The sequence below is a fragment of the Cyrtonyx montezumae genome, unplaced genomic scaffold (genome assembly GCF_038088225.1).
Source record: "Cyrtonyx montezumae isolate F1298 unplaced genomic scaffold, pur_monq_1.0 scaffold_4, whole genome shotgun sequence".
NCBI classification, from domain to species: domain Eukaryota; kingdom Metazoa; phylum Chordata; class Aves; order Galliformes; family Odontophoridae; genus Cyrtonyx; species Cyrtonyx montezumae.
In genome coordinates this window covers 129,282-149,412 of record NW_027072045.1, presented here as the reverse complement: position 1 = coordinate 149,412, position 20,131 = coordinate 129,282, and the positions used below count along the sequence as shown (strand labels likewise).

General features: G+C 47.8%; 2 protein-coding genes across 3 annotated transcripts in view; one reads left to right on the top strand and one right to left on the bottom strand.

The window, feature by feature from the left end:
• Nucleotides 1-10,211, top strand: part of INPP5A (inositol polyphosphate-5-phosphatase A) — a 193,833-nt gene extending 183,622 nt beyond the window's left edge. Inside the window, exons 13-16 of one of the 2 annotated variants that reach the window (XM_065746758.1) lie at nucleotides 3,571-3,682; nucleotides 7,951-8,019; nucleotides 9,243-9,330; nucleotides 9,425-9,513. In XM_065746758.1, coding sequence (XP_065602830.1) covers nucleotides 3,571-3,682; nucleotides 7,951-8,019; nucleotides 9,243-9,323 — 262 coding nt within the window. In that variant the 3' untranslated portion in view covers nucleotides 9,324-9,330; nucleotides 9,425-9,513. Of the gene's footprint in view, nucleotides 1-3,570; nucleotides 3,683-7,950; nucleotides 8,020-9,242; nucleotides 9,331-9,424 lie in introns of both variants that reach the window. The other variant, XM_065746757.1, reaches the window with a different exon arrangement.
• A 2,681-nt stretch (nucleotides 10,212-12,892) lies between these two features.
• Nucleotides 12,893-15,035, bottom strand: NKX6-2 (NK6 homeobox 2). Its single transcript, XM_065746111.1, has 3 exons — nucleotides 14,561-15,035; nucleotides 14,144-14,316; nucleotides 12,893-13,634 (listed from the first exon to the last, which is right to left on the bottom strand). The coding sequence occupies exons 1-3, from the start codon at nucleotides 14,973-14,975 to the stop codon at nucleotides 13,386-13,388; spliced, it is 837 nt and encodes a 278-aa protein (XP_065602183.1). The 5' UTR covers nucleotides 14,976-15,035; the 3' UTR covers nucleotides 12,893-13,385.
• Between the last annotated feature and the right edge of the window lie 5,096 nt (nucleotides 15,036-20,131).

The window sequence follows — 20,131 nt, the reverse complement described above, 5'->3', positions numbered from 1 at the left end:
GTTCAGAAAAGTTATTCCATATGGGATTCTTCATTTGTAAATTTGTATATAGAATACACTGCGTGGAAAAACACTGAGTAACTATATTGAATGCTCAGATTAGGAAGCGAGTCCAGTCATATATAGAATGAGCAAGTGTTAGTGTTGTATCTAGTTATCATTCACAGAGGCTTTTTTATGTTATGCCATCATTGTTACATGAACAATTGCTATTTTCAAAGTCACTGTTCTTTTGTACATAGCACAAGGTAGACGGTGACTGAGGCAGAAGGTTAGAGAAAGGAAAAATAGAAATTCCTTCATACAGCCATGGGGCCAAGAGAGCTGGTTCTTCCTTTGCTCCGCCACAGTCACAACTTTGATAGTTTTGACTGCGGAATGGAAGACTGATAACACCCAATCCTGGCAAGATGCTGTTAACTTTTATTTGGTGTAGTGTCCTTAAAATTATTTTTATCAGATCAGTGTTATTCTTTATGCAATTCATAGATCAGAAAAACTGCTAAATTATTGAATGACTTTTTAACCAAGATCTGTGAGATCCTTACCAGCCAGGAATGGTGGTGGTAAAAGGAGCTGGAGGTACCAAGAAAGCAAAGCTGTAAGAATGTACTTGGTAGTAGACAATTGTATGCTGAATGTCTTTTGGAAGTTGTCTATTAAAAGATCTGTTATGTTTTTTTCTTGCATGCACATAAATTTAAATGTAACTCTCTATGCTCTACTTAAAGAAGCCAGTAAAAACTTAGGGCTGAAACATAGGACGAGATGAATTGTGAAGCAACCCTAAAGAAGATGAAAAATTAATAGTCAAACAGAACTATATTAGTACAGTCAGCCCAATGAAGTCATTAGAAACTTTTTCCAGCTTTTTGTCTGCCATCTTGAGTCTGTATGTACTGGGCAGTTGCTGTATGAGATGAGGCAATGTGAGTGCTGTGTCTTTGTATCCTGCTTTTTCTGAAATGTGTGCACCTTTGATATCTTCCAGTTGTTCAGTTTGCAGCCTTCGTGGTTGTGGGCCCAAGTCTGACAACCTCAGGGGACTTGTCCTTGCAGGCAGTGCTGAGAGCACACCCAAGGGCTCTGTTCTTGTGATAGACATTGTGTACAAGACTGAAAACTTACACCATTGTATGTGGTAGCTTTGAGGTTTTGGGTAGTTGTTTTATTGGTATCTTTGTATTTTGAGTTATCTTTAGGGCAGCACAGAATCATTAGCTGAGTTTCCTGAGACACACACATCTGTTTCCTCCTTTGATTGCTTTTATTGACTGGTTTTAAATCGCATCAGCTGGTGAGAAAGTTAAAATCACGTAAGATGGCACAGTATGCCTAGAAAAGAATACCCTTATAAGTGCTCCAACCAAGTGAAAAGATTCAGAGTTCACAAGAAAAAGACACAATTCAGGAAGCAGTCACAATGCTTTCATGGCACTGTTCGTTTAACTATGGAATGGAATGATGGAGACATATACTGGAATGTGCTATTCTGGAATACTCTACATTAAGCAGTATGTTTCATGAGAGTTTATTCAGTAACAGTCTTATTCCGGAAACCTCTAACAGACTGTTTACTTGCCAGAAAAAAAAAAAAAAAAAACACCTATCTAAGGTAAGTACATATAATGAACTAAGCTGCCCTGTCCATGAAAGCTGCCTGGTTGCAAAAAGAATCATTCCTGGTAATTTCAAGTATCATATTTGGTTCACCTTTTGAGCAAGTCTACAAAGAGAACCTGCTTATTCCAAAGCATGTGTGACCCATCTGGAGCATGAAGGGGAAGAGCAAAGAATTTTCCTTACTTCTTAGGAATGTATTTAGATAACATATTATTATTATTATGCCTATGTCAGCATTTCACAGGAGTGAGACTGGCATAAGACAAAGATGAGGTGACGTGGAGAGAGAAGCTTTTGTTACTGGAGTGTGATAAGATAGAACACTGTCACACTTCCAGCCTAAGGGACAGATGGTGGCTCATAAGAAGATTTTGCATCATTCTAGCATATTAACTTATTGCAGATGATTTTGTCTGGATAGCTTTTGCAGCGTTTATCTTCATTTCTGCCCCAGCCATTGGAATTCTGATGGGTCAAATATATTTGTAAATGACCAAACCTTCTTGACCACGGGTGATTAGCGCTAAAGACCTTGAAAAATTAGCAGAAGTTTTCACCCTTTGGAAACGTTAAGATCAATAAAGCAAACTGATAAACTCCATTTTACAGAATTTAGGCTCTTGAATGAAATGGTCTAGCATAGCAGTAACAGATCATTCCAAGTACAGAGCATCTTATTTTAAAAGCTGTGTAGTTAATTCTGTAAAAGGAGGGATTTTGTGAAATGTCATTGATTCTTAAACCTGCTGTCATAAAAAGTAGCTTTGGTTGTATAGGATTCTTGAGTAACTAAAAAAGGGTAACAGGAAAAAGTCAATCCTTAAATTACAGACAAAGAGCTTCTACTACCAATAGTATTACATCATCAAAATATCTCACAGACACTCAGAAATAAGCTGTACTTCTGTATGTCAGTGAAGCAGCAAATTGAATTCTCATAATATGTTTTGAAAATGAGTCTTGTTAGGTTTGATGAGGTGGAAAAGGTACTGAGATCACTAGTTTGTTCCAATACATTCAGTACGCTTTTCTTGGATGTTTGCCATGGCTAATCTTTTTAATGGCAGTGTAGCTTGTAAACTTATTTGGTAGAAAGCAAAATGTCTCAGTTTCAGAGCATCGCACCAAGTAGGGTGGTAAATAAGTTTCTCTTCAAGCGTGCAAACCCTTCGGTTGCATCCCAAAAATTTTATTTCAACACGTGTCTTGAAAACCTCGGTATCTTCATTATGAATTCAACCACGAGCAGGATAAAATGCAAATATCTTTATTTTAAATAACACATACACATATATATCTGTAGATAACATGCACCAGCTTAATGTTTCTATTTAAGTGCATTTATTTGTTCTTCAGCTAATTTGGATCCAGTGTGCAAGAAACAGCCTTTCACAGCCCCTTTGGACTTCCTCCAGTCCCCTTTGGCTACTTACCCATGCCATTCTGGAAATGGTCTGGGAAAGCAGTGGTCCTTACAGCATAATCAGTGAGCGTCAAATTCAAAGGTCTATGGTATTGAAGTAGTGAGAACACTTGGATAGGATCCACTCACTAAGAAAGCTTTGGATTCGGCCTCCTGGCAGTTAATCAGAGGCTGCCAGTACCATTGCCTTCAGTGATTTCAGCCTAGGCTCACCCAGGCACATACTATGGAGATAAACTAGAGTTAATTTTTAGGGTGTTCTGTAGGTCAAAATAAGCACTTTTTGCATTTTAAAGCTAAGATAGAATGTGCTGGAGTCCCCACAGTACATCTATAGCGATCCAGTGATGCAACTTCTTTTTATCAGCTTCTTTTCCAGGGGGAGAAAGAAGGTAAGTATGAGAGGTGTTCGAAAGAGCTGCTTTTTGCCAATTAAATGTTTTAATTAGCGTTGTCATTTGATTTGGAAGTTTCAGGATGTTTGTAGGATGCTGCTGACTGTTGTGATGACAATATGTTTGCAGTTACCCGTACAGCGAGGACTCCAGCCAGGGAAAGCAGTACATGAATACACGATGTCCAGCCTGGTGCGACAGAATCCTGATGTCCCACTCAGCCAAGGAGCTCATTCTGAAAGTAAGTGTGAATCTGCAGCTTCACTGCTTCCTCATGTTGCATTTTTCTTTGACAAGGTTAGGTAGGGCTGATACCTTTCTGCTTGGCCCTGAATTTTCAGTTGACAAGAGCAAACCCTCGCTAAGCTGCTGACGGCATATACAGCAGTATTAAACTCCAGTGCTTCCCATTGGAGAATATGGATTTGTCCCAATTAACCCTTTGACAGTTACCAAAGCTCAAGCTTTCACAATGCTTCATTTGGTGTCTGAGCTCCAACGCTGACTGACGATTTGCTTTCCTGCACTGCTTTGCAGCTTGTCAGGGCTGCATTTGTCAGTGCCCTGTTGTGGCATATCTGAACCACATTGTGAAACCATGCCTGGTTTAAAAAAGAATAAAAATAAATCAATAACCTCCATCAGTCCCCATGTCGAGCCTCCTGAGCGTTAACATAGGGAATAGGGTATTAGCAGGGCTGTCATAATAAGGACTCCGCACAGTCAGGCAGAAGCAGCCAGGAGTGGCTGCCACTGAAGAAGAATGTTACTAAAGGAAAGGTCTGTGAAGGAACAGCTTGAGGCTCCTGAATTAAAGCGTAGTAGGTTTAGATTCCCTCTGTTGTTGATGATGAGAACTGCATTTCCGAAGAACGTGTCAGGCCGTACATGGTTCAAATCTACTATTGCTGAGCAGTGAAGGAAGACAGCCTATAGCAGATAGGCTCCTAATTTTGGTATACCAATTAAATTAGTGTAAATTTAGGCATTCTGTTAGAGTATCAGAAATATTATTTTATAGGACTTTTAGAATACTTGGTTCCTCTTAGGATTTCAGTGCCTAGAGGTCAGTTAAGCTTAGTGATGCTCTCTACTCAAGGTTAAATGACCCAATTGTAGTTCAGGAGCCCCCCCGATTCTCTTGTGTTTGTTTTTTTTTCCTCTCCCTTTTATTTTGCCCTGCTCTCCTGTTTTCAGCAGAGACACTGAACCAGATCAGCCAGTTACATGTGCCAACATGCACTGCTTTTTTTTTTTTTTTCCTGCGTGCTTGGTCATGGAAAGAACACAGATCTGTTCTGTTCCTAAAAGACCCCGAACCCCTCAGGAAATCAGTGCATAAGGAGATCTCAGCCATGCCTTCTTGCTGTGCACGAGACCTTTCCTGCTGTGCCAGCAGTGGCCAGAACTCCCATGTGGAAAGGAATGTGCTGTGACTTTTCAGCCCTGCTGCACTGAGGTTACCTTACTGACCAGATTGTTTGACTGTTGCATGCACAACAGACTTAGAAATGCCAAATTGCCCAAAGTCATCTGTCTATCTGTATTTTTCTCTATAACCAGTACAGTTTAACAGGAAGTAATCTTTGCATGTATATCTTCTTTTTTTTTTCCCTTTTAAAGTAACAAAACCCTTGAAATTTTGTTCCTTGAAGTTTATAACTTTCCTGTTCTCTCTCCCATCAGGGCTATTTGCCTCATGATTAGACTGTTTGCTTTGCAGTATATAACTCACTGAAAGGCTGAGAACATTTTCATAGCTACTCATATTTCAGTCCAGCATACTTCCTCACACATTTTAATGTGTAAGTGTCTGCATGGTGTCTTGAAGTTTCACCTAAAATTTTAGATAATGTGTGTATTACGGAACTTGATGAAAAAACATTGTAAAGCCAAGAGGAATACAGGCTTTGTAGTAAGAACAGTAATGTCAAAATCAATGTTACTTTATCTTCTACAGAAATAGAATAGGAAAAATTGAGGCTCTACCCAAAATATTACAGATAGCACTCGGCGCCCGTGGAATTCCTCAGAACAAAGGATTAAAACCATGGAAAGAGTGGCCAATGAGGAAAGTTTTTTTTTTTTTAACTATGAATAAGGAGATAGAAGTGTACACAAAGGCTTGAAGAGTGTAAACAGTACAGAGGGAAAGGAATTCTTTCAGATTATCTGGGGGGTATAACTTGGATATAATGGGAGAAAATTAAACAAAAGAAAACAAAGGTAGAGCATTAAAGAAATTTGTAGCTGTGAGGTCAGTTACCCAGTTCTTGGTCGCAGTGGAACAGAAATGCAGTCACCTGGATCATTTTAAAACTGCACGCTATTTTTTCACTGCAGTTTTGCACTTCGAAATTAGGAGCATGCAGTCTGGGACATTTCCAGGAAAGTGCCTGCAAAATTACAAATTTGGAGGAAGCCAAACTGGCATGGGTGTTTAACTGTGTGAGCCGGTACCAAGGAAGAAGTTAGTTTACCCAGCACAAAAATGAACTGTAATTGTGGCTCATAGAATGTATTGAAAATACTAAGTAGAAAAGACTGCTGAACTGATAAAGACCAAAATGACAGTGCTCATTTCTGTGGTTTTATGCATATTATGTTTTTAATGTGTTTCACTGCAGAACCTTATGCTGTGAAGTTTCTTCCTAAACTGTTAAAAAAATGAAGGCAAATTTTAATTAACTAATTACAGCATACTAAATCCTGAAAATTTAAGTGTTTATCGATTTTTAATTTTTTTGTGTGTTTTTTAATTAGCTGTTAGAAATTCTTATGAGGGTAACTGTTTTGCTGTATTAATTCTTATAGGCAAATAAATAATTTATTTTCTGTCTCGGCAAATCTATATTTTAATTCCAAACAAAAACTGTAGATCTACTTTTTAATTCTATGTAGAGAAAGGACAGTATGCACAAATTGCCACGCTGTATGGTGGGCTCTGCTACACAGTAGGCATTACAGATTGTACAGACATGGGGCTGTGAACAGCTTTCATGCAACATCATCTATCATGCTATGGTCGGTTACCTCACCATCATGTTATTTTATGCCTCCTGAGCCCTAAAACACCAAAGGTTGCCCACTGCTAGGGAGATGCGTTGATGCCTGATAGCATGAAGTAATGAATGCTCAGCCAAGTGTATATTGTTTCTGCTTGTGCACCGCTGTAATTTGTTTATCTGTCTAAAGATTATGCAGTTGAAAATCCACAATTTTATGCTGCCTTTGTAAATTATCAAGTCGCTTTTGATGAATGTATCCCCACTTCCGATGCTAGTGGCATTATGATCTTGAAATATTGGAAAGGGCTCATGCATACAATGCAGAAGGTTATGTTTTTATATTTTTGGCAGACAACCGTGCTATAAAGTAAATCTGACCTTAAGCTTTCTTACTGCATTAAAGATAATTCAGTTTTAACTTTATAGTCCAAAATGCTGGTGTTTATGGAATGTTACTGCCCAGTCAGACCTGACTGATTACAGATGAGAAAGTCTTCACTGTTTCATACAAAATAAATCAGTATTGCCAACTAGTTTAAAGCACATCTATGATTGTATTAGAGACTTCAGAGTGCACAGATAGCAGACTTAATTAGCTGGTAGGGACTGTTTAGCATAATAAGGAATTATCTTGTGTGGCGATGTGTTTCTGTTTATTCCTGAAGGATTGTGCTGAGAAACAGAACACTCTGAAAATTACCTTTTTTGCAAATGGCTGAAAGAGTGCATTTTTTTTATCCATGAAATTACAAGTGCTAAAGAATCATCATATAAGTGTACAAGGGTAACATTCAATGCAGAACAAAATGAAAGCAATTCATAATGGAGACTGGAGGAATGTCATATTTCGTTTACCACTGGTTTTCTCAAAATCACTTAGTGCTTTTTTCAAAAGAAGGAATGTGTATCATAGAACTGATAGAAGATTATATTCATAAAGTGAAAATAAACGTTCAGAGATACAAATGAATTAAGATCAACTACGGGAGGAAATAAAATAATCCTGTGAGGCAACATGGATTGTACTGAACTGAAAGAGCAACAGATAGATATCCTACCTAATTCCATACAGTTGTGTGCTGTCCTTGAAAGGAACTGGGACTGTGGGGCTGCATTCCACAGGCAGAAGGTTTGAATGAAACCTAATGAAAGATTAATTTAATCTGTCCAAATGATAGTCACATTTCTTAAGTCCCCAGAAGCAAGGAGTAGGTGCTGTGATGAATTAATTTGTGTGTACAAATTGCTGCAGTTGGTATTGAACATAAAGATATGTTCTGCACGGTCTCTCTCTGGAAAAGCCTAGCAAAGATGTGGTCCTGTATTGATACCTGTCCCCTCATTGTGTGATTTCATGGAGCCTCTTCATTCAGAAACTGTTCTGAATTATTTGTATTACCCCATTCCCATATTTCTGTTTCTGTGAACTGGAGGATGGTTGAACTGACAACTCTTGTTTATTCTTGTTGGTGGTTCTGTTCTTGTTTGTTTTTTAAACTAGTCAGAAAACGATGAGAAGATAGTAATATATGACCACATTGGGCCAAACGTCTGCATGGGGGATCACAAGGTAAATGAATAAACTTTTTATCTTTCTATCTTCTTTCTTATTAGGAAAGGGAATATGTTCACTAGTTTATTTTAATTTTACATGCAAGTCAGCTATTTCTCAACTTCATAGTTTTAATTGTGAGCTGTGGGAATCTTTTGAAGTTGAATTCAGCCAAAATCAGTAGAGCAGACACTTGTATGAATAACAAAAAAGGAATAGAGTGGTGTATGCTGGAAGGAAAATATGATAAATGAATAAGGAACCAATGTGCGCACACTTACAACTATCCATGTGAAATGTAATCTTTTTCATTGGGTTATCTAAAATGCTTCTAAAACATAATTTAAATTAATTTGGAGCTGAGCCAGTTATTGATAAAATAGCATGTTGGCAGATCCATATTTAAGCGACATGTAAGAAGAAGAATGCTTAACTTTGTAATAAGTAGCGGTTGTTTCAAGTGAAGAAAGGGATTTTACCTTTATGCTCTGCAGAGGATATAGATGAATAGCTGAGGGAGAAATGCAGGAAAATTGCATGTGCTTTCCTTGAAGTACCTTGGTCGGTAGGAGGAGGGGACAGCAGCTGCAGAATTTCGTGATTCAGTGATTACAGAAAAAGCTAGCTAGGAACTTGCAAAATTGTGTAAGCTGTGCAGCAGTGACAGTGTATCTGTCCTAGAGGTGGTGGTAACATTCCCAAATCGGTAATGGATAAATACTATGTAAATAAATAAAATGTAGGTGTGCATATATCCAGAGAAATCCAAATTGGTAACAGTGTACTTAGATTTGCTGCCATGGTCAGCGCTCTTCTAAGACAGAGCACTTTTTTTCCTAGGACCACACTTAAGTAACATCTAATCCCAATTTGAAATACAGAGGTGTACTAGTGTTGGTGGCTGACGACAGCCACTCAGAAGCGACCGTATCTGTTTCTTCTGTCACCGATGCACTGAGCATGGATTTTCGTTTAGCACAGTGCTCTCAGCTGAGCTGATTCTGTGATAGATGGGGGCCGAGGGGAACCTCCACCTGCAGAAGTCAGCAGGAAATTGTCCCTTGGACTGGGAGCACGGGAGCGGCCATAGCTCTTTCTCTTGTGTTTTTTGCAGTTAGGTTAATCCCAGAAATCGTAGCACCATTTTGTTTCCAGCCATAGAGTTGTTGTTGTGTGTTTATTACTGATTGAAAAAGAAAGATTTCCAATGTGTAACTCCTGTTTCTCCTGACTTGCTGCAGCCTGTGTTCCTGTCCTTTCGAATAGCTGCTGGGGCAGGTAAACCTATTGCAAATGTGCACAAGTGTTGTGTCGTGCAGTGATGTGGTGGTAAATATCATTTTTTTTCCTTTACGTTTATATTTTCTACATCATTGCCCCTGTGTTTATTTTTCTTTTAAAAAAAATGCCAATTCTGCAACAGGAAAAAGATGCCTACGGAATGAGAAGATTTTTCATGAAACCACACTGTAGCGAGGAGGGGAGGAATGGCAGCATCCAGAAATACATAATCGTAACAGCCGTATCGAAACGTCCCGAGTGCCACATTCTATGACTGCTGATCGTACACTATGCTTCAGCATCCGGACTCTGTTTGAGAAAAGCCTCACATACCTCACTGTCTTGTATGTTCATGTGACATCAAGTAGAAACATGGAATTATTTTTTATATATATGTGTCACGATTCTGTTGCCAAAACTCTAAATAGACAGCAGAGATGTTATGTATTTTAGATTTCACGATCTTCAACTTTTAATAAGTGTTTGTTGACGATGTGGAAAAGCTATTTCAACATATTATAAACTTTTAAAGGTGTCATGCCTGACATTATATATCTTTACCACTTTGGGGTTTTGTACATTGGATTGTATAGACGGAGATATCGATGGTTTTAAATGGTATTTTCTTTGTCGACCAAGGCTTATGGTTTGTGTTTTAGCTTTAGTGTTTTGTTTTTCATTTTTATAGTTTTTTTTCCTCAAGTTATTTACTATACTGCCATGTTACATGGTTTTTGAATCACACAGCAGCTGCTTTCTATACATACATATGTGTGTGTATATATATGTATGTATGTGTATATATACACAGATATATAAATAATTTATAAACCTGACCAAAACTTATGCTAAGTATACTTTCCGATATGAATGCTTGAGAGTGCCATATCAGCAGTAGTGTTGGAGTTGTAGCAGGTTTAGTTAGTGTACATCAAAACCAACATTTATATAACAATATATAGCAGTGCCATCCTCAATACAGATATATAGCATACTATATAGCACATATATTAGCGGTTTCACTTTGTTGCTCCTATAATCCCTTCTTTCTATGTACTATTAAGGATTGAATGTGAAGTTCTTAGCTAGGTTTGGGTGTAACTTTCCAGAATTTTGTAAACTGTTTTTGTCTGTCATTTGTTACTGTTTTATGGTGCCAAGTATTCTGTATTAAAACAACAATACGGGAGAAGAAAATAACTGTCTGCTTCAGGTAGCATCTCCATTGGACACTGGCTGTATACACACAGTGCTAAAGGAAGAAGAAAGGCTGTAACTTGCCCTGGTTAGCAGCTCGCTGCAGCCGCCGCTGTCATCCTGGTACTAACGTTTTTCTCCCACCACTAAATACAACATTAAAAGGTGATTAGGGAGTCTGTTGATGAAACACAAATGTATGTTTTATTGATTTAATTTAGAACACTACAGAGTTCATGGACTGCGTGATGGCATTAGATTTATGCTAGATTTTGGTATAAATCACTACCATTGAAATGATTTGGTGTCTGCTTGCAGAATGTTTTCTCAACAGTTCAATCTGTACTGTTCCTACTGAGTACTGCTGCCCGAAGGATGTCTGCAGCTCTGTATTGTTACTGTGCCATGTTGCATTATAACCACACCATAATTCTATTTAAGCAAACTCAACTCGTGGTAACTTCGAAGGCCTTTAGAAATGAGTACTCTGGTTCTCAAGCAATAAAATTGATCATGGTGAGCGTTCTTGTGTCTGTCCCTTCAATGTGGGCGTCGCAGATTGCGGGGAAATTATTGAATTGTCAGTTTTCATACTAGTAAGTATGAAATTTACATCTCCTACCAATTAACAGGGTCATTTTTTGAGTGAAAACCTGTCTAACAGAACACACTTCTGGTGTTAATTAAAACATAATGCAAACTGAGAAAAAGGCATTGAGGGGTCTGTGTTAGAGTGTTCCCATACAGAGTCACACAGCTTTATGAGCTATTGATGAGATGCCAGTCTCTGTAGCTCAATAAATATGCCACCGTAAAGTGCTTTGTGATTATCTCTAGGTTTGGGGGAAAAAAAAAAAGAAAAAAATAAAGACTGCCTTCAACCTCAGACTGAAGCCTCGTTTATAGATAAATTCACCAGAGCTATGGACTGCAAGGCCATAAATAGTCCTAACCCTTCTGCAGGCGTTAGTAACGTGGCACCGTGGTGTGGCATCTTGCGGAGTTGAAAGTGTCTCAAATCTAACGCGTGTAAATTCATAAAACGCAACTTGAACATTAAAAATGAGGAAGAAAAAAAAAAAAGGGGGGGGGGGGGGTGGTGGTGTTGGGATGGGGCACAGTGTGTGGGGCCGGCGGGGCTCCGCAGCCCCGCGCGGAGCAGAGGTCCCATCGCGGCCCCTCGGGGCGCCCCGGCCCGGGACGGGGCGCCGCGGTTCCGCGTTCCTCGTTCTGTAAAAGCCGCGCGGACTGTCGCGTTCCGTGGGGATCGTTTCGTTTTAAGAAACGGCAGCGGGCCTAGCAGTGCCCCGCTTTGGGGACGGGTGTTTTTTATCGTGCCGTTCCCCACCGAGAGTCGGGCAGCCGCGGCTGCGATCAAAACAGAAGCGGGGATTAATTTCTAAATCGAATTCACTCCGTCCGTGGAGCGGCACAGCGCGGGCGCGGTCCCGAAGACCCCGACCGCAGAGAGGCGGAACGCGGCCCCGCTGCGCTGCGGTGCCGGGCGGGTCCCGCGCCCGCACGGGGGGGAGTGCTGCACAGCGGCGGCAGCGCGGGGCTCCGCGGCCCTTCGCCCGCACAGACGGAGCGCCGCTTAGCCCTGCGGGAGCCGGCCCGCAACTCCGGCACTGCCGAGCTGCAAATGGGAGGCGGAAACCATGTATCGCTCCTTTGAGAAAGTAGTGGAACCGAAGCAGCTCGACCGCGAAGCTGCCTCGCGCCCGCCCGGCCTCGAATACGCTCGAGAGCAGCGGAGCGAATGAGCTGGGGCTGATGGTGCGGCGGTCCCGGGCCGCGGGTGCGGGCGCTGAGGGCCGAGGCTCGCGGTGCCGGTAGTGCTGCCGGTCCCCGCCGAGCTCGGCGCGGTTTTGCCCCGGGGCCGCTCTGCGGCCGCCGTCCGGGCTCTGCCTTCCGCTCCCCGCGGCGGAGCTGCCGGCGCCGTCCGACCGCTTTTCCGTACCGGGAGCCGTCGCGGTCTGACCCTCGTCCCCGCCGGGTGTCACGGTACTCTCTGAGACCCGCGCTCTTCCTGCACGCTCTCGTTCGGGGACGGCGTGGCATAACGCGCGAGAATTCCACGCGGTACCGAACGCCGCTCCCGACGCTGCGGTCGGACTCGGCCTTCGCGGCTCAGCCCCGGCACCGACCTCCACCCTCGTCCCGCTGAGCGCCGCTGCCCGGCCCCCGCCCAGCGACCACCCGACCTGCGGAGCCCCACGGGGGACGGAGCGTGCGGCGTCGCCCACGACGGCGCTCCTCCAGCACTACGGAGCCGTGAGGCGGCCCGGCCCCGAGCTCGCCCGCCCCGCGTTCCGCCGCAGTCCCCGCAGCACAGAGGTGCGGCCCCTCGGGCCCGGGCTGAGCAGAAAGCGGCACCACGGGGGAAAACGCTGAAGGCAAAGTGTGTTAAATAATTTATTGGTTTATACGAAGTCTCTCCAACCGTGTGGAGACAACAGTATTAATCCAATTTAAAATCAAGCGTCCTTATTTCTCTCGCGTTTTTTTGTTCCCCTCTTTTGATATTATTAAGCATAAAATCCGGAGGCAGAAGAAATCAAACCGCCAAACCCCTGAGCAGAGGGAGGGACTGAAAGAAAACGCTGTTTTTACACTAGAAATATACAGCACAAAATCTGAAGTTCACTATGTACAAAGTGGCTGCGCTGGGGCTTTATGCTCCATACAAAACGGTGACAAACTCTGATTGTTAGGAGCAGGAATTGGCTGAAACAGAGAGGAGTGAACCTGAAAGGGACACGAAAAGGAAACCAAGGAGTCGGCAAGATTCCTCTGAAATTTACATCGATGACAAAGAAAATAATTTCATAACTTATTCTGTAAAAAATATATACATTTCACATACATCTTGGGCTGTACAATACACCAACATCCCGGTGCACCGCTCACAACGTGTCCGAGCTGGTGCTGCAGGGGCTGACGAGGGCAAGGTTCGTGGATTTGTGCTTTTTCAATAGCCTCGTGATTTTCTCATCATCTGAGTTGGGGTCCAGGGGTTTGTTGTATTCGTCATCGTCCTCATTGTCCGAGCTCTCCTTCAGCTTCTCCGTCTCGGAGTCGTGCTTCTTCTTCGCCGAGGCCATCTCTGCCGCGTGCCGCTTCCGCCACTTGGTCCGTCTGTTCTGGAACCACACCTGGCCCCGAGAGGAGCGTTCAGCTCGGCCCCGCGCCTCTCCCGCCCCGTCCCGGCACCGCAGGGACTCGCGGCGACACGCGGGGGTCACTCGCCCCGGCCCCGCGGAGCGATCACCGCTGCAAACGAACTCGCACGGCCCCGGGAGCGGCACGGCCCCGGGCAGCGCTCGTCCACGCCTCGGGGCTCCCAGCACCGCTGCTGAAACGGCGCGCGGCTCTGCACTGAGCCGTGCCGGACAGCGGCCGCAGAGGCCGCGGGAGCGACCCCGCTGCGAGCAGCGCCTGCGGGGCCGCTGAGCGATGGATTCGTGTACGGATTTTTTTTTAATCGTTTGTAGCGAAATGAACTTTAAGCACGAAGGAAGTTCTGTAGAAAGTGAACTAAAATCTATTCAGTATCCAAATGATGTAATTTAAATTATCATTGACTTAAAAAAAAAAAAAAAAAGTGCCCCGTGCGGGAGCGGCGCGGTTCTGAGTGCAAAAGGGAGCGGACGGCAGGACCTACCTTCACCTGGCTCTCTGTCATCCCCAGCGAGTAGGCGAGTCGTGCTCGCTCAGGCCCCGCCAGGTACTTCGTCTGCTCGAAGGTTTTCTCCAAAGCAAAAATCTGCTGCCCAGAGAAAGTCGGGCGCGAGTGTTTCTTCTTCCCGTCCTTGTCCAAAACCATCCCTGTCTGAGCTGGAAGCGGAGGGAAAATAGCTCCATCAGGAGAGGCTTACGTTCTCCGCGAGATCCGCGACCGGCGCGGGGTGATGGGGGAAGAGGAGGGGGGATCGTGTCTTCCCCGAGCCGCCTCCGCCGCCAGCTCCAGAGCGGGGCACGGTGCGTTCCGCGGAGCCCAGGTGTCCGCACCGCCCCCCGCGGCGGGGTGGGGGTTAGGGGGAGAGCCACCGCCAGCCGCGCCCCGCAGCGTCGCACTTACCGGGACAGGTGAGGCGTGGGTCCCGCCACGGAGAGCCCTGCACCACTCCCGGCCAGAAGATAGGCGGCCGCCCCGGCAGTTCCGCCAGCGGCTTAGGGTACCGGGAGACGGCGGCGGGGCCGAAGTACACCCCGGCCGAGGCGGCCAGGCCGTTGATGCGGGGCAGCCCGCCCAGCAGGTTGCCAGCGGCGCCCACGGGCCGCCCCAGGATGTCGCTGATGCCGTGCGGCGTCCCCAGGGGCAGCTGCGTGTTGAGGCCACCCAGGGCCGGCGCCTTGAAGCCGGAGGGATTCTGCAGGGCGTAGGGAAAGAGAGAGCTCTTCATCTCGGCCATGTTGTGCAGCGCGGCCAGCGGCGTGCTGCCCAGCACGAACGCACTCTGCCGGTTAGCATCCATCTGCCCCACCGCTAACATTGGCGATCATCCACGGACACCGTTCCTGCTCCGGGCGGGGCGAAGCTCACGGTACGGCCCCGCGCGAGGAGCGCCGGCGCGGTCCTCTCTCCGCTCGTGGGTTGTGGGCAACAGCCACCAGCAAAGTTTGCTCGGAGCGGAAGAACCTCGGCGCGGCGCAGCTCCGTCTGCTCCGTTCTCGGCGCCACGTTCCGACGGGAGGAGAGAAGCTGCACCTCTGGAGCGCTGAGGGGAGCGCGCCGCGGCCCTGCACCGCACGGGGCTCCAATGGGCACCGCGCGCTCGGCTCCGCGCCTCGCCCGCGCGTCCGGGGCCGCTCCGCGCCGCGCCCGGGGCGCAGATAACCGCGCGGGCACCTGCGAGCCGCGCGCCTATTGGGCGGCCGCCGCCCCGCGCTGCCGCCGCGGCCCAATCGGCGGGCGGAGAGCGCTCTCACCGCGACACGTCACGGCGCGCCGGACGGGCGGGTCCCGAAGTCGAGGGAGCTCGTGGGGGGCGTACGTGTCCGCTCCTCCCCACGCCCCGGTCCTGCCCGCAGGGATCCGCCTGGGTGTGGAGCGGCTGGGCCTCGGGGGCTGCTCCCGCCGAGGTGCTCTGGTGCAGAGCGGCCGAACGGAGCGGGGCGGTTGTTTGCGTCCGTCTTCCGCTCGGCGAATGCTCGCCTCCGCCTTTTGGTGCTCGGTGACCGCCGCCACAGCGCTCGTTCGGACCCTCGCAAGACCGTGCGTGGTAGCGGCCCAGCCCGGCCCGGCCCGGCTGGGCACCGCTATGGGAACGGCGGTGCCTCCTGAGCGTTATCGGCCACGCCGATGTTGCCACACCGGAGCCGTTCCGCATCGAACTGCCCGTCACTCTCCGAAAGAAGGGTTCAGATCTGAGATTTCGAGCGAAAATAATTCTGGAAGCAGGTTCGTAGCGTGCTCTTTGCCTTACGGTTATCTTCTCCCGTTTTTTTGGTACATTTCTAATTGGGGAACGATAGGGGAATGAATATTTGTCAAAGCGTTCGCACGGTGGCCGTGAACAGAACGGTTGTGACAGGTGCGGTGCTCGGTCGTGGCTGTGTCCGTCCTGGGAACCTTCTCCGGGCGTTCAGCCCAAAGCCGCCGCACTCGTGCCGAAGTGTATTCGGGACGGAACCGTCCGAGCTCGAGCCGCCCTCTGTTTTCAGGTGACCAGGTGAGAAGCGATGCAGCAATTCGGCTCTGTGTGTGCATCCTTGTTGAGGTGTAAATGCGCGCGCGTGGGTTTAACAACGGCACTCTTGCAAAGAGCGCTCAACAAAGCACTTCGTTGCCGTTTCACGTTTTCTGTTGTAAACGCCAACAGAGCAGTGAGGACCGACCCGGGCGCGATGCGCGGTGCGGGCGGTGCGATCGTCCCGGTGGGCGCGGGGCTGCGGGAGGTGCCGCACGCACCCGGCTCAGGGCTGTCCCGGTCTCTGTCCCTGGGACCCCGTCTGTGCGTTACCCCGAGCGCCGCCTTCGGCCGCTGTGCCCGGGGCTGCGGTGCCCCCGCGTGTCTCCTCGTCCCCGCATGCTAGCCCCGCAGCGCGCGCAGGCCGTTGCGCCGTGTAGCAGAAGAACCTTTTTCCGCGGGTCGTCCCCCGCCGGGACCGAAGGCCGAGGTAGGAGAGCGGCAACAGCCAGCCCCGCTCGGCGGTGCGAAGGCCCCGACGAGGCGGTACGCGGCGGGTCGGGACGGGACGGGATTGTGCCCCCGCCGGCCCTCCACCTTCCCGGAGATTTCCCGTGTCCCCTTCCTCCCCCCCTCCAGCCCCTGGACGTTTTCTCGCGGTCCTCGCCGCGCAGGCATCGTATGCATCCTGTCCTCTGCGAGTCCCGCGCGCGGCCCCGAGGCTCTCCTCCCTTCAGCATCCAGCCCCTCGTACCCGCTCTAAAAGTGCGCGGTGTAGTGATGGCAGCTTTTACACATTAACTGTGATTTTGTTCCTGATCCGTGACTTCCCTGCAAATCTAAGACACCGCTTTTTTTTTTTTTCCGCGTGTGGAAGTACACGCGTCCGTTATCTCTGCAGAGGCCCCGGACTCGTTCGGTGCCTTTCCTTGCGGCCTTCCGACGGGGGCGGAGTACCGAAGGATCCTCCCGCTGACCTCCGCGGGACCACGAGCGGCATCTCCGGTTTTCCGCCGGCCTGGGGCTGCGCGCTGCGGCGGTCCCGAGCGCTCCGTGCGTTTGCAGCAGAACCTCGCGCGCCGCCGGGGCCGCACCGCCCTGTGCTGGCGGCATCGCCGCGGTGATGGCTTTGGCAGAAAAGTTCCGGAGCTGGAACTGAGCGGTCTGAGTCGTTTCTAATAAGACGTAAATTCACTGCTGGTAAGGTGCCGAGCTGCGTTAACGCGAGAACGACGCCGCCCCTCGCTCTGGCGCTCCGACACACGGGTGCCCACGTTAACACGTGGCCGCTCCCCGCAGGCTCGTGCGGCGGAGAACATCACGCGTGGGCGGGCAGCGCCGGCCGTGGGGGCACAGCCGCTCCCGGCCCCGTACCCCCCGGCGCGTGCCGGCGGCGCCCCCTGGCGGCTCTGTGGTTCCTCCCGGAGAGGGCGCGCGGCGGCGGCGGCTCGTGGCGTGGGACATCGCTGCCGCGAGCGCACGTACCGGACCCAGCGCTGGGGATCTGCGTGCTCCCCCAGCACGGCCCCACGGCACAGCACGGCCCCACGGCACAGCACGGCCGCGGGATGCGGAGAGCGCCGTTCCCTCAGCTCTCAAACAGTGATGTCCTCGTATTGTGCTGTTCTTGGTAACGAAGACAGCGCTTTGTGTGCACGTGTGGATATAGTTCCATGGCAGAACTGTGAGTACCCTTTACACAGTAAGACAGGTAGCAAAACTGAGATTGGTAACATCGAGTTTGTCTGAGACTTACACATTGTGGTGTGTTCAGAACAGCATATTACCAAGTACCACAGCATGGATACCTTCAGACAAGCTCTCTTTAACCCTTCTGTGCTTCAGTTTGCCGTACACATACTGCAGTACCTTTTCTTGCAGTTTTTGTGCAGTTGAAAATGTCTGAAAGGATATGAATATACTGCCATGAACAGAATAACCTGTGTTTTGCATTTACTGGGGGGAAATGCTTGTTCTCTGTCTCACTTTATGGACTACAACAAGTCTGTGGTGCGTGGAAGCATACCCTGCTCTGTTGCTTGTTATTCCAGAGTGCAGACGTGAATGTCCGTACCCAAACAGGGTGATCAGGGAAGGGGGAACTGAGGGCAGCACTCCACACAGATGTGCTTTGCTCATCTATTGGTTTTGGCAGACGTAGGAGCAAGGGAGAAAGGCTCTTGGTTTACATAGTTATTTAGAGAATTGGTGACAGAGAGCAAAAAGCCCATGCTGAGTCCCTGTAACGATGCTGCCTGCCCACGTTCCTCATACTATGGTACTGCCTCATAGAAGCATCTCTGTAGAGGTTCCCTGTCTTTAGAAATGGGAGGTGCTAGGGGCTAGTAATGCAGTCACAAAACAAACAAACAAAAACAAAACAAAAAAGCCATTTTGAGGTGATTGGTGGTAAACAACGTGGTTTCAGCAAGGGCAGGTCATGGCCAACAAACTTGGTCAATGGCTCTGTGTCCAGGGGGAGACTGGTGATGAGTGTCGGTATTCCTCAGGGATTAGTGTTGGGACCAGTGTAATTATAGATGACATGGATGGTGCATCCATGGCAAGTTTGCAAATGATACCAAGCTGGGTGATGCAGCTGACGTGCTAGAGGGAATGGATGTTATCCAGAGGGACCAGGGCAGGCTTCAGAGGTGGGCCCATGTCAACCTCGTAAAGATCCCCTGGGCCAAATGCAAGGTCCTGAAGTTAGACCAGGGCAATCTCAAGCACAGATACAGGTTGGGCAGAGAATGGTTTGAGAGCAGCCCTGAGGAGAAGGATTTGGGAGCGTCCATTGATGAAACACTCAACATGAGCTGGCAGTGTACTCTCACAGCCCAGAAGGCCAACTGTGTCCTGGGTTGCATCCAGAGCAGTGTGACCAGCAGGGTGAGGGAGGTGACTCTGCCCCTCTGCTCTCGTGAGACCCCACCTGGAGCACTGTGTCCAGTTCTGGGGTCCCCAACACAAGAAGGACATGGAGCTGTTGGAGTGGGTCCAGAGGAGGGCCACAAAGATGACCAGAGGCTGGAGCACCTCCCTGCAGGGACAGGCTGAGAGAGCTGGGGCTCTTCAGCCTGGAGAAGAGAGAGTTCCAAGGAGAACTTGTTGCCTTCCAGTACCTGAAGGGAGCCTACAGGAAAGCTGGGGAGGGGCTTCTTATAAGAGCAGATAGTGACAAGACAAGGGGAACTGGCTTTAACCTGGAAGAGAATAGATTTAGACTAGATATCAGGAAGAAATACTTCACTGTGTGGGTGGTGAGACACTGGGACAGATTGCCCAGTGAGGTTGTGGATGCTCCTTCCTTAGAAGCATCCAAGGCCGAGCTGCGTAGGGCTGTGAGCAGCCTGGTCTGGAGGGAGGCGTTCCTGCCTACAGCAGTGGGGTGGAACTAGGCGGTCTTAAGAGTCCCTTTCAACCCAAACCATCCTATGATTTTATGATTCTATGGTTTTAGACTAGGTGGTCTCTGTGAAGCATCATGATGTATGCTCTAGTACAGGCCATATTTAATACTTTTCATTATGATTCTTGGCACAAAAGGTAGGAATATGATAATGATGCAGAAGTGAGTCCTCATCCGCATAGATCAGTGAGCAAGAGAAACTGAATGACCTTGAAAACAATGTAGCAGAAAAGTGAAGAAATATAAAAATGGAAAATGAAAATTTTGCCTTCCAGTACATGGTTATTACAGTATAGTTCTTAAGGCAGACAATATATGAAAATGTGCTTGCTGTGGCTGATTTTAGACTCTCACTTTTAGGAGAGATATCAGTGGAGATGCTCAGCTTCGACTTGTGATCTTGCCTGCAGAAGGCTCTGTGGCGGTGCAGGCCCAGCTGACCTGGTGCTCATCCTCTGGCCAGAGACTGGGTGAAGTTCAAGATAAACAAAGACAATTGGTTATTTAGCAAGGTATCAGAATGCATAGTCTAAGAAATCCCTTTTTTTCTCACATTCTCCCTTTCTGTTTCCTTTCCTCTTTTATCTGCTTATGTGTACTGTTCAGT